At 44.9% G+C, this 12,150-nt stretch overlaps 2 protein-coding genes and 1 non-coding gene across 3 annotated transcripts; all 3 read right to left on the bottom strand.

Annotated features, from left to right (window-relative positions):
* Window positions 1–192: 192 nt before the first annotated feature.
* uba52 (ubiquitin A-52 residue ribosomal protein fusion product 1) lies at window positions 193–1,784 on the bottom strand. The gene is made up of 5 exons (XM_027023782.2): window positions 1,678–1,784; window positions 1,265–1,376; window positions 1,097–1,183; window positions 745–847; window positions 193–391 (listed from the first exon to the last, which is right to left on the bottom strand). Exons 2-5 carry the CDS (start codon window positions 1,365–1,367, stop codon window positions 298–300), a joined length of 387 nt encoding a protein of 128 aa, XP_026879583.1. The 5' UTR covers window positions 1,368–1,376; window positions 1,678–1,784; the 3' UTR covers window positions 193–297.
* Window positions 1,785–2,286: 502 nt separating this feature from the next.
* On the bottom strand, window positions 2,287–2,360 carry trnan-guu. Its single transcript has one exon. It is a non-coding gene; the product is annotated as a tRNA-Asn (tRNA).
* Window positions 2,361–3,689: 1,329 nt separating this feature from the next.
* On the bottom strand, window positions 3,690–11,457 carry cers4b (ceramide synthase 4b). The gene is made up of 11 exons (XM_027023794.2): window positions 11,369–11,457; window positions 10,587–10,783; window positions 8,501–8,618; window positions 7,129–7,247; window positions 6,925–6,982; window positions 6,393–6,443; window positions 5,709–5,801; window positions 5,307–5,435; window positions 4,899–5,005; window positions 4,594–4,750; window positions 3,690–3,972 (listed from the first exon to the last, which is right to left on the bottom strand). The coding sequence occupies exons 2-11, from the start codon at window positions 10,754–10,756 to the stop codon at window positions 3,772–3,774; spliced, it is 1,203 nt and encodes a 400-aa protein (XP_026879595.1). The 5' UTR covers window positions 10,757–10,783; window positions 11,369–11,457; the 3' UTR covers window positions 3,690–3,771.
* Between the last annotated feature and the right edge of the window lie 693 nt (window positions 11,458–12,150).

Raw genomic sequence — 12,150 nt, 5'->3', positions numbered from 1 at the left:
TTACTCTGGCCTGGCCTTGACACAATCAGTTAATGACTCTGAGGTCTGTTTGTGCTGACCTGCTGCAGTTTCCATTAATAAACAAAATCTCTACTTGAGTGACTGGTGTGAATTTGTCACCTCACTTCCTTCTACAAAATGGGAGAGAACTTAATTACTGGGCTGTTGCATTGACACTGAACACTCACACAATTATTTGTAAAGGTTTTATTGGTAATAATCCCCATTCAAATTATCCCTGCCATGACTCAGTTCCTCCACAAGTAATCCCCACTCTCGTAGCACAAGTACTACAGTTCACTTCAGCTTCTTCTTGGGCCGCAGGTTGTTGGTGTGCCCACATTTCTTCTTGCGGCAGTTGACCGCTCGTGGGTGGAGGCGTGCATAGCACCTAGATACCAAAAGACAATGATCAAATTCTCATACTCAAGCATTACAAACGGACATAAACCTTTGTTAACAGCCAGGTGACAGAACACAGCCATAAAATGAGCCAGTAACAGTGTATGGTGTACGTTTTCCCACACCCAAGAATGGTTTTCCGCAAAATCATGCCTCATCATCTGGGTTGCGGTGTTTGCTGCTGTAACTGACAATTCCAATAGGATTACAAAAATCTTTTACTAATTACTGGCAATGTGTTAGGCCTCAGAGTTGAAGAGGGTATGTGTTCTCCTAGCCTGCCAAAATTGAGGTTTTAGGGCTGGAAACCTGAACGTTTGAGTTTAACGCACGGCTCCTTACTTGCGGCAGATCATCTTCTCGCAGTTGTACTTCTGAGCCAGCTGCCGGAGGGAAGGCTCAATAATGCCTCCTCTCAAACGCAGCACCAGGTGGAGAGTAGACTCTAGAAAACAGGAGGTTGTAGACAGATGAAGCCACATTGGCATTAAAAGAATAGTATGTTGCAAACTAAAATGTAGTGGTAGGTGTCAATGTATACACAATCAGCAACGATTATATCAAATTAAAGCACCATTAAAAGGCAAGAAATGTTACCTACAAAAACAGTATATACATCATTCTGGTATGTGAAGGACTGGTTCTAACACACGGGCAGAGAATGGTTTAGAAGTCGGACACAGCAGAAACACACCTTTTTGAATGTTATAATCTGACAGCGTGCGGCCATCTTCCAGCTGTTTGCCAGCGAAAATCAGACGCTGCTGGTCGGGAGGAATACCTGAGGGAAGAACCGTGAGGCGTTTAACGGAACCGAGCCACGCTACCGTGAGGCGTTTAACGGAACCGGGCTACTACCCACCTTCTTTGTCCTGTATCTTGGCTTTGACATGCTCGATGGTGTCGCTGGGCTCAACTTCGAGGGTGATGGTTTTCCCAGTCAGCGTTTTCACAAAGATCTGCATTTTGCCTTACTGTCGCAGTAAACATGAACGAGATTAGTTTGACGGAGATTACAAGGATTGTAAAGCAATATTTCTGTTAGTTAAATACCGACTGAAATTCAAGTCTTCAGCACGCCATCGACACATGGCCACTTAGCTTGATGTTGCTACGCCTTATAAAAGGCATTAATTGCCCTTGCAGTGCCAAAGAAACCCTCACTAAAACGACCTACAAAACGTTTACTTTGACACAGATTAGTAAATATATCTCCCAAGTAACCAGGCAAGAACTATATTTTCCACAATTACATGGACCAAAAATCCTACGTACCCCGTTGCAGCCTGCTTCGGCGGAAAAAGACCGAAGGTTTATTTCCGCTTGAAATTCCCCAACATAGACACTAAAAAAGTAATGCTGCCCCCTATCGCACAGGAGGATAAATACGCCCAGCAAACAACAAAAGGCTGGTGTTTCTGTTCAGAAATTCCAAGTTCAGAAACATGTCCATTTAAAATTTGTTAGATGTATTTCATTTTAAATTATTTTTGACATTACTAGAGGTTAGGCAGGCCTAGAAAAAACCTTGGTAAAAACAAGCGTTTAACGTTATCTATGAGATTAACAACTGCGGATGAAAAATTAACAGTTGCATTTGAAAAATAAACAAGTTGCATTCATTGCTGTAGCGACTTCAATATTGTATTTTTATTGATTAATTTACCACGTAGCTCCGAAATAATACGATATCATGCTCTTCAGTGCTACACCTAGTGTCTCACCATGTAATTGCGGGTGCATTATTTTTCCCTAGACCGGTTTCGTTTTAGCTCCTTTTGTTGTCGCTTTAAGTATTTGCACGGAGCATTTTTTTAGTAATTTTGAGAGTAAGATTAAAATAGACAGATAAACGGCAAACCAAAAAATAAAAAATAAAATTGTCGTCCCTGGGTGGGCTCGAACCACCAACCTTTCGGTTAACAGCCGAACGCGCTAACCGATTGCGCCACAGAGACACACGTTGTGGAAGCTTTCCTATAAGGTAGAGTAGTACATTTTGGATTTATTTATTTCTATTTAGTGAGCACACTGGAATGATGGAAAATGAGGACGAAGCGACGAGCTAGCTTGTATTTAACCAGCTACAGTCTGGCTCAAACGACTAAGCTTTAGTTTAATAGCTGAAAAAATGTTAATATCTCCTTGTGCCACAAGGGGGCACCAAATGCGTTGCACAGATGGGAGAGTTACCTACTCTAAACACACCTTGACTGCTAAACTGCAGGTATACTTCCGGATGGGAAATCAGACTGTGTACACTTAGAAAGGGCGCCAGACATTTACATGGCCCAGCTGTAAGAGGTGCCTAAGTACTACAGCGAAGCCACACTAAAAATGATTCTGACTGTCAGCACAGGACTTGTATTTGTACTACCTCATATGACTTTAGCATGCAGCTTCACATCAGTGTGAAATATCAGTGCTGTATAACGTATTGTGAATGGTTAAAGGTTAGATGTTAAAATGGATACACGCAAATGCACATGAACAACTCCGAATGCAGATTCTGAGGATGTATTATTTTTAAAATGAGTGAGGCATTGTTTCGCTTATATAATTTATAATAAATATGAAATACACAGACAAACACAAATAGAAAGGAAATATATATACAAGAAAAAGGTTTTCCCTAAAGTTTCTGAAACTGCTTTTTCCTTTTTTTTTTTGGTAGATGTCAGTACATACACAAAACATAAACAGGATGAATTTATGTTCATGAACATGATTTATTTGTAGTCAGCTTTACTGCTCTGACGATGCTTTCTCGGCTGATCCTGCGGGCTCTCTCCGCTCACACGTACCTGACTCAGGCCATTAGCTACTAACCAAGCACTCGCGAGTTCACAGCGCATGTACGTTCACAGGCCTCTCCCAGCCCGAGCCTGGGAAACGCAGTGTTGGGATAATCAAATCAACCAGCGCGGAGCCGGGATCACAAACTTCCTGGCAAAGCATCATACCCGTTTAATCTGCGCTTCAATCTAAACAAGCAGCTCAATGAGGCAGCGTGTGGATCTCCACCCCCTCGCATGCCTTAGATGGCAGACATGACAGTGGTCGAGATAAGGGTCAGAGATGCAGCAGAACAGGAACCAGCAGCTTGCAGTCAGATGCCCCTTACACAATACCTTGTGCAACAAGGTGTATCACAACTAACATTTGCGAAAACTTTGCCATACAAGATATAATAGTATCAGGACTGTTATATGTGAAACGTACTTGAACTTAACCTAATATGATCCCCTCTCTCTCTCTCTCTCTCTCTCTCTCTCTCTCTCTCTCTCTCTCTCTCTCTCTCTCTCTCTCTCTCTCTCTCTCTCTCTCTCTCTCTCTCTCTCTCTCTCTCTCTCTCTCTCTCGATAAGTGCTATCTAGCTTTGGGTGTTGTGCTGCACACATTAGCTCTCTGATTGGCCAAGTTGTTTAGAACACAACTTGAAGTCATCATGGCTAGTTTGGAATCTAGGACGATCCTCCTCTTCCTCCAGGGGGTCTGCTCCTCTTCTTCTCCTCCTTCATCCTCATCCTCCTCACTTTCATCATCATCGCTGCGCTCATCCTTTTCCAGCTGCGGATGAAATAAGTGTGAAAGTTACTTAGGTTTTACAACAAATTTGGCTTTTTGTTTGCAGTAAAAGCAATTTAAAACAGGAAAAAGTCTCCATGTAACATGCAATTTAAAGTGTGAACCAACAGAAGTTGCCTTATTTACACTTGCATGTCTTCTGCTTTTAAGACCAGTTTGATAATTCGTGTCACAAGTCCCAGAAAAAATGGATGTGCTACTTTAAAAGTTAAAAATTTCTGTCTGATATTTCCATTACTTTTTTGTTTGTTTGTTTGGGTTTTTTTTGCCAGTGGTAAAGTTTATTAAATGTGCAGAGGGAGGAGGGAGTCCCAAACACAAAGTTGTTATTACAGTCCAGATGTTTAGTTATTATAGTATAGGTGTTTAGTTATTCTGTCCTTATAGGTATAGTGCCAAATGCGGTTTAGTGCGGTGGTTCAACCTGATTTGTGACGAGGACTTAAATCAGTTTTTGAACAAAAATAAAAAGACTTCAGGGTAGTTGTGGCCTCAGTGTTTTGTACCAGGGTGAAGTACGATAGGTAGTAGTTTGGCCTCGAGCTTTAGTCCAGTGGGCTTCCACACGGCTGCCATGTTTTCATCCCAAGAGCTGTAACACACCTTGCCCAGGAAGAGGAACTTGTAGGCCATACGGAGGATGAGCCATGCCCAGAACACGTGCAAAGCTTGGAGCACCAGCAACAAAGCGTTGAAGAAGTAATACCCCACAAAGGGCTCAAACACCTCCATGGACAAGATCAGAGTGGTGGAGATGATCCTGCCGAGTATCAGTAATGAGAATTAGCCTCTAATTACTAATTTATTAGGCTATGAATATTAATCTATTAGGCTATGACTATGCAGATGTAACATCTTATTATTGATTAATTGGTTTCCCACAAAACCTGGTCTGATAATCGTCTTACTTGCTGGGGAAGATCACCAAGCGTGTAACCAGGAACACTACAGCAAACACTATAAAGAGCACATCACATGTCTTCTTCCAGCCGGCATAGTTGAACATTTTTGCAGACTGTTGAGATAGTGAGAGACAGAAAAATCATACATTAACCGCGGCTGAGCTCGACCGAGTCCATCACATCCCGGCAGATCAAAACTCAACAAACAAATCAACCCACTGTTGTCCAAAGCAACCAAACTGGGAGTCCAAAGCTCATATAACACCTTCATCGATAATCTGCTGCCCTACACACAGACAAACGTTTTAGAGGACAAGTTCCGGTACTCCATTTGGAGGGAAAACGCCATGTTGTGTTCCACTCTTTGAACTTCCTAGACCCGCTGCTAAGCGAGGTCTCCACCACAGACCTCACCTCCAGCAGGAAGTCAGACGAGTCATGGACAAGCATGACCAGGGTGCCAACGCGGACGTAGTTGGCACAGTACGAGAACCCGAGCAGCACAATGGTAGCAAAGTGGTGGATGATCTGCTCTTTGAAATCCTGAAACAGAGCACGCAGCTCAGAGAAGGAAAAGGCCAACCAATCTAATACTTTATAATATTAATATTGATTTTAGACTGTAAATGTTTGGATATATTTTTACATAGGTACCTCCCTGCTTAAAACCCCAAAAGTCACAAGTAAGCTCTGCCTACTGTAACCAGAGTATGTAATACACAAACTCCGCTTATTATACTAAAACTCATAGTGTAATTTGCTAAAGCCCTGCTAAGTCAGAAGCACTGCTGGCAGAGCCCTGTGATAAATGCTCACTTTTCTTTTGACGTCCACAGAGACACACAGTAGCAAAGACCAGTAGAAGCCCAGCTCAGTCAGGTAATACCAGTAGTGCACTTTCTCCACTGCCTACGGAGAAAAAAACACAAAAACCGGGGAAGCTCATGACAAAGACATGTTCCAGGAAACATACACGTGTTTCATGAGGGTAATTAGTGGCAATAATAAGATAAGAACGCCAGTTTGAAATGGAATCTCACCATAAGGCTACAAAGAAGACAAAGCAGAATGAAAGTGTTTCATATAAAAGATTTTGATGAATCAAGTGTTCTGGCATGTTTCAGGTGAGTGTCTGGATGTGGGATGGAGCACCAGTATCAACTTTACTCTATGATCTTACCAAAATTGTCCATCGCAAACCCATAACATGTGCATTCACAAACCCAAACACATGACTCGATAAACACACCCATAGTTTCTCAGGGAATTTTGAATAGCAAATTCTTTCTTACAGACTATTGGGAGCCCTGTTGGAAATTCGCAATTTGACTATATGAAAATAATTATTTTCGAGTGAATGTGAATGTTTTGGTTAAGTAGGTCTTTCCAGTGGTCTCTGAATGAAGAGCTATAGAATTAATCTGCCCTTGCAGACACGCCCACCGCCATTGCCCCTCCCCCTGCAGCTGTAGCCCCGCCCCTCTGTGTGGTTGTGCACACCTGTTGTGGGTATCCCCTCCAGCACTCTTTCTGATCCCAAAACCATGGAGTCTATGAGGAAGAGGAACAGTGTAGTCAGGTGACAGGCTCCCATGACGAACGCATTCACAAATGCACAAGGAAACTGCACGGAATAGGGGTAGTTCACAGTTCACAAAAACTTCAAAAATCACTTCCTTGTAAACCAGGACAAAGCGGAGTGGGTGATGTGAAACCCCATGGGCGGGGCTTTTTACTGGGAAGTGTATGTACTGACATTTAATTCTTTTCAGAAAAAAAGGCATGCCTTTTGTGAACATTCACAGGTTTTGTTTTCTCTTTAGTCATTTTGAAAAGAGCCAAAGCAGAATTGAAATGCTGCCACTTAAAACTAACGTTCAGATGTTTAAAAAAAAGAAAGAAACGAATTTAAAAAAAAAAAACAACCCACACGACTGCATCGCATTCTATTCTGCCAGAATAAGCACGCAAACGCAAACAGGTCGCTAATGACAAAATGCCTATGAACCACTGCAGTGTAGGAATCACTTACATCAATAAGAGACGCGAGTCCAGCAGTGAATGAAACTAAGTAGAAGACAAACCTCCAGCTACAAAACAAAAAAAAAGTATGCTGTTAGAGTGCGAGAAAACATCACTCTGTGCAGGAGTTATTCACGTTAAGGAAATCATGGGTTTTAGGACAGGCTTGTGTTAGCCTCAGTTGAATGACTGCTGCTATCCAGGGCAGACTCACCTCGCTTCACAAAACTTCTTGGTGTTGCTGGGCCTGTCCTGGTTTCTACGGTGACGGAACCAGATCTGCACTTGTTTCTGGGTTAGGCCACTGTGCTTTGCCAGGTTGCAGACCTCACTCTGAGTAACACATTCCAAGCAACAAAACAAAAAATAAAGAAGGTTTAAGGTTTGCAGGGACATTTTGGCAGAAGCTATAAAAAACCTGTATATGGCTGTCAGAAAAAGGGAAACAACCACTTGAAAAGCGAAATATCTGGAGATCATACCCCATGAGCAAGAGCAAGTTTCAAGGCACCCGTGGGATGAGGAGGCAACCCAGCTCTCGTGCAGATCTTGTGATTATCATATTATCCCGTGATTATCATATCATCCCCGCAATTATCATGTGCTATCAGCAGATCCTTATGAAATATCTGCAGCTGAGATGTCCGGCCTGAAGCTGTGGCTCAGAAGACCCCTCCACTGGGCCGTGGGGTTTAGTCAACCCCCCCCCCCCCCCCACCGGCCCTCATACCGCTAGCTGCTACACTACTGCTGAAACGAATTAGGCACTTTAGCTTAGAACTGAACTGCACACTTTATCTCAAATAGTCGTTCATTTCTGCACCAAAAAAAAGAGAAAAAAGGGTGAAAAGAAAAAAACAACTGACAAAAGAAAAGAAATACAGTTTGAGAATTTAAGGAAGACTGAATCCTGAAAAATGCCAAAGACAGTAAAGGAAAAGTGGGCTGTGTTGTTTGGGCATCGTAACCTGAGATAAGCGGCTGAGGCTAAACTGCATGCGGAATAAATGTGGGCTGGTAAACCCAAACCTCTAGTGAAACCTACACCATTGAATATGAACATGCAGTGATGACTGCCACAGTTAAAAATCTAAGATTTGTTCTTAGTTGTAACAGGATTTGTTCTCCACTCTTGTAGATCTCTTAGGGAACATCTCTCACCTTACTCACCTGGTGAAAAACAAAAAACACCTGCACCCCTGGGAGGAAGGGGATTAACACGCGCTTGGCACGGCCCTGCCGCAACATGGTAGAGCCGCTCAGCGAGGCCACGGGAAGATGGGAGCAGTCCGGACACCCTGCCCTTACCCTGCCCTGACCTGTGTAGACAGGCGACGGTCGAACTATGTCACCATTCTAACCCAGAGGCAGACGGTGACCCAGCAACAGGCAGCAGTGGCATTATAGCCAGATCGAGTCATCACTCTCAAAATCTGGGGTGCAGATGCTACCATCTATTATTTAAGTAAAAGATACAGGAGCCATCTAGGACTTCACACTTCATATTGGTGATCTTTTGTTTATTTTGAACGTGTGTGTTTGTGTGTGTGTGTGTGTGTGTGTGTGTGTGTATTCTCTGAGCTCACTAGTGTAGGTTGTCTACTGTGTCTGATGTAAAAGGCCTCCAGGCTTGGTGCAGGTGGGACTCGTAAGCGAAGCTTGTCTCTCACTCCTAAAAGTCTGCTCAGGGGAACAGCAGCAACCCTGCAGATGAGAAAAAGCGTCACACACCTGCACTACTTGCTATTTCTCTTTTATGGGCTCCTAGTGGATCAAATGTGGATAGGTTTACACAGCACTGGTAAAACTGATTGGGCAAAAATGTATTCAGGGATATAAAGATTTGCACATGTTCTACAAGGTGTGTGTGTGTGAGTGAGTGTGTGTGTGTGTGTGTGTGTGTGTGTGTGTGTGTGTGTGTGTGTGTGTGTGTCTGTAGGTTTGTGTGTAAACTACATCAATTAGGCCCAGGAAATTTGAGACGAGGACAGACATGGTTGAGAGACACAAATTCATCAGCTGATGAATTCGTACTCTCAGGTTACTACAGTGATCAGCTGCCACAGCAACAGTCATGTCCTACACACACACACACACACACACACACACACACACACACACACACACACACACACATACGCTCTTACTGTATGTCTGCCTGCTGCCTGTTTGTTGATTGGGAGTCTCTTCCCTCTTCTCTTACACTCTCCCTCTACTAGTCCCCTGAGCTTGTGTTCATAGAATCACTTGGGCTGCTGGAGACAGCTCACGTCCCTGCACTTTACAGTCACGTGGGCCGCAGATCCACAGCTGCTGGAGACAGCTCACGTCCCCGCACTTTACAGTCACGTGAGCCGCAGACCCACAGCTGCTGGAGACAGCTCACGTCCCCGCACTTTACAGTCACGTGGGCCGCAGACCCACAGCTGCTGGAGACAGCTCACGTCCCCGCACTTTACAGTCACGTGGGCCGCAGACCCACAGCTGCTGGAGACAGCTCACGTCCCCGCACTTTACAGTCACGTGGGCCGCAGACCCACAGCTGCTGGAGACAGCTCACGTCCCCGCACTTTACAGTCACGTGGGCCGCAGACCCACAGCTGCTGGAGACAGCTCACGTCCCCGCACTTTACAGTCACGTGGGCCGCAGACCCACAGCTGCTGGAGACAGCTCACGTCCCCGCACTTTACAGTCACGTGGGCCGCAGACCCACAGCTGCTGGAGACAGCTCACGTCCCCGCACTTTACAGTCACGTGGGCCGCAGACCCACAGCTGCTGGAGACAGCTCACGTCCCCCGCACTTTACAGTCACGTGAGCCGCAGACCCACAGCTGCTGGAGACAGCTCACGTCCCCGCACTTTACAGTCACGTGGGCCGCAGACCCACAGCTGCTGGAGACAGCTCACGTCCCCGCACTTTACAGTCACGTGGGCCGCAGACCCACAGCTGCTGGAGACAGCTCACGTCCCCGCACTTTACAGTCACGTGGGCCGCAGACCCACAGCTGCTGGAGACAGCTCACGTCCCCGCACTTTACAGTCACGTGGGCCGCAGACCCACAGCTGCTGGAGACAGCTCACGTCCCCGCACTTTACAGTCACGTGGGCCGCAGACCCACAGCTGCTGGAAACAGCTCACGTCCCTGCACTTTACAAAGGCACCACAGCAGCATATGGCTAATGGGCTGAGCCAAACAAAGGCTTATTTTATGCAAACATGAAATATACATGTCGAACATATCAGTATTACTGACTGATTACAGCAATGTTACATTGCAATCTGTGAATAGTCCGTGACAGTTTTTATAAATATAAAAAAGTAAATGCATTGAGAATCCATTAAAATGCATACTTGTAGATCCTTTCCTGTAACTGCTCTATATTTCAGAGTTTAGGCTAGTTTTTAAAGATGAATTGAAATTTGATACATCTTATGCGCTCTTTGGACTTTACAGATTGGTGAGCTTTAAACCTTCTAAAAACACACAAGTTTCAGTGTTCCAGCATTTTTCTTCTTTTTATTTCGTAATGAGAAGCTGTTCGTTGAACATCAGCAACATCCTACAACGGGGCTACTGGAACGCGCACTGCTGCCACAAACATAGCTGTAGCATAACAGAAAATTTGTCACAGCACAATACAGACGACTGAGTGTAAAATCAACATTTACCTCTCAAACGCGTGGCGCAGCGCGATGAAGCCCACCGCCAGAGGCAGCGTAACAAGCAGGTCTCTGGGGAGCGGGCAGGCAGAGCCCTGTATCTGCGCCATGTCCTCCCAGGTGATGCCAGGAGGAAGCCAGTATTCCTGCTTCCACAGCCACTCACTGAACAGCTCCATGGTACAGAGCACCCAGACGCGAGGGGACTTGTGCGGCAGACGAGACAGACAAGCACGAGTTTAATACGTGCTTGAATTCGAAGTGAACTTGATAAAAATCTGTGTGTGTGTGTGTGTGTGTGTGTGTGTGTATTTAGTTAGTTAGTTAGCTACTTTGTTGTTCATAGCAAACACCATGTCTATTTGAAGAGGGCTGACCATCTACAACGGTCATATACTAAACGGTTGAAACTGTTTTTTAATGTACACTGTATTTGACTACTTTGAGACTGTAAGTGTACCTTCCTGCACGGTACCAGCGAAGTAATCAAATGCTCGATATGAGAATTCACTGCCCCTAGAGATCTAATCTATATCGCTATAGGATGGCTGTTGCCTGACCATTTAGCCATTGCGTCACTTGCCTGTCAAAAGTGCGCACTGCTACGTTATGTATCAGCAGTAAACAGTTTTCGTAGCGTACATTTTTCATATCAATGCTTATCTTTATAAACGCAAGGCTGCGACACATTTACGAGGAGGCTATTCGTTTTCTCCTACCATACTTGCTACGTATTGACCTAAACTATTCATTTCTCATTCATTTGCTGACGGATAAAAATGAACGAGTACCTGTGGATGTCTTTGCGGGAGCAGTTGTCAGAGTTGCCAGACAACCGGCCGGACGGAGAAGTGCCGCGTTCAATAGGCTTGGAAACGGGCTGTCTCTGCTCCGCACCTGTTCCAGGTCATTTCCATACGGACGCTAACTACGTAGGAAAATCTAGTGCCGAGTCGCCGCAGAAATGCGCTAACTAGTGGCCACATGATTTTAAATGAATCGGACAAACTTTCAAACTATTTCCCTGCGCGTGAAATAAAGCTGAGTGAAACAGGTAGAAGCGATGTAACGGCGATAAAACCTCTGAAGCCAAAGACACAAAGGAGGACAAACGTTTCTACTGCGTCTACCTCGAACCGGTGTCATGAGGGGAGCTGGTTAGTTCGTGTGTGTGTGTGTGGGGGGGGGGGGGGGGGCAGATTTGCGCTCGTGTTTATTGCTATTGTTTTTGTTGTAGTAGTTTTGTGTTGTTATGGCTAAAATATTAACATCCCGTTCACCTTCCCAATTGAAATCAGTCGCAGTATTTCTTTCGCCGTCCTTGAACCTGAACTATAGCTACCGAACTGCGGACAGGTGACCTCTGCTGCAGAGTTCTGCACCTCCATCCATCAGGTCTGCTTCTACAAAGGAGAATAAAGGTGAATATCTTAAAATCCTAAATAGGGACCAGATGTAATTGTGCCTTTCTCCCCCTCCTTATCACAAACCCCCAGTTCCCCATTCCCAAGTAGACAGCATACACTTGCCATGGGATGGGTGCCTTCTTTGGTCACCATCGACCAGCCCTTTG

Source organism: Electrophorus electricus, chromosome 7 (genome assembly GCF_013358815.1).
Source record: "Electrophorus electricus isolate fEleEle1 chromosome 7, fEleEle1.pri, whole genome shotgun sequence".
Taxonomy (NCBI): domain Eukaryota; kingdom Metazoa; phylum Chordata; class Actinopteri; order Gymnotiformes; family Gymnotidae; genus Electrophorus; species Electrophorus electricus.
Note: the sequence above shows the minus strand (reverse complement) of the source record. Positions and strands in the feature narration are given on the sequence as shown.

Excerpts from the sequence above, each read along its gene's own strand:
- uba52 (XM_027023782.2), bottom strand. The coding sequence starts at position 1,367 with ATGCAGATCTTTGTGAAAACGCTGACTGGGAAAACCATCACCCTCGAA. Across the intron at positions 848-1,096 it reads AGATTATAACATTCAAAAAG|AGTCTACTCTCCACCTGGTG; the intron begins GTGTGTTTCTGC and ends CCTGTTTTCTAG. Across the intron at positions 392-744 it reads GAGAAGATGATCTGCCGCAA|GTGCTATGCACGCCTCCACC; the intron begins GTAAGGAGCCGT and ends TTTGGTATCTAG.
- cers4b (XM_027023794.2), bottom strand. The coding sequence starts at position 10,756 with ATGGAGCTGTTCAGTGAGTGGCTGTGGAAGCAGGAATACTGGCTTCCT. Across the intron at positions 6,983-7,128 it reads AAGAAGTTTTGTGAAGCGAG|CTGGAGGTTTGTCTTCTACT; the intron begins GTGAGTCTGCCC and ends TTTGTTTTGTAG. Across the intron at positions 5,436-5,708 it reads CTGTGGACGTCAAAAGAAAA|GATTTCAAAGAGCAGATCAT; the intron begins GTGAGCATTTAT and ends GCTCTGTTTCAG.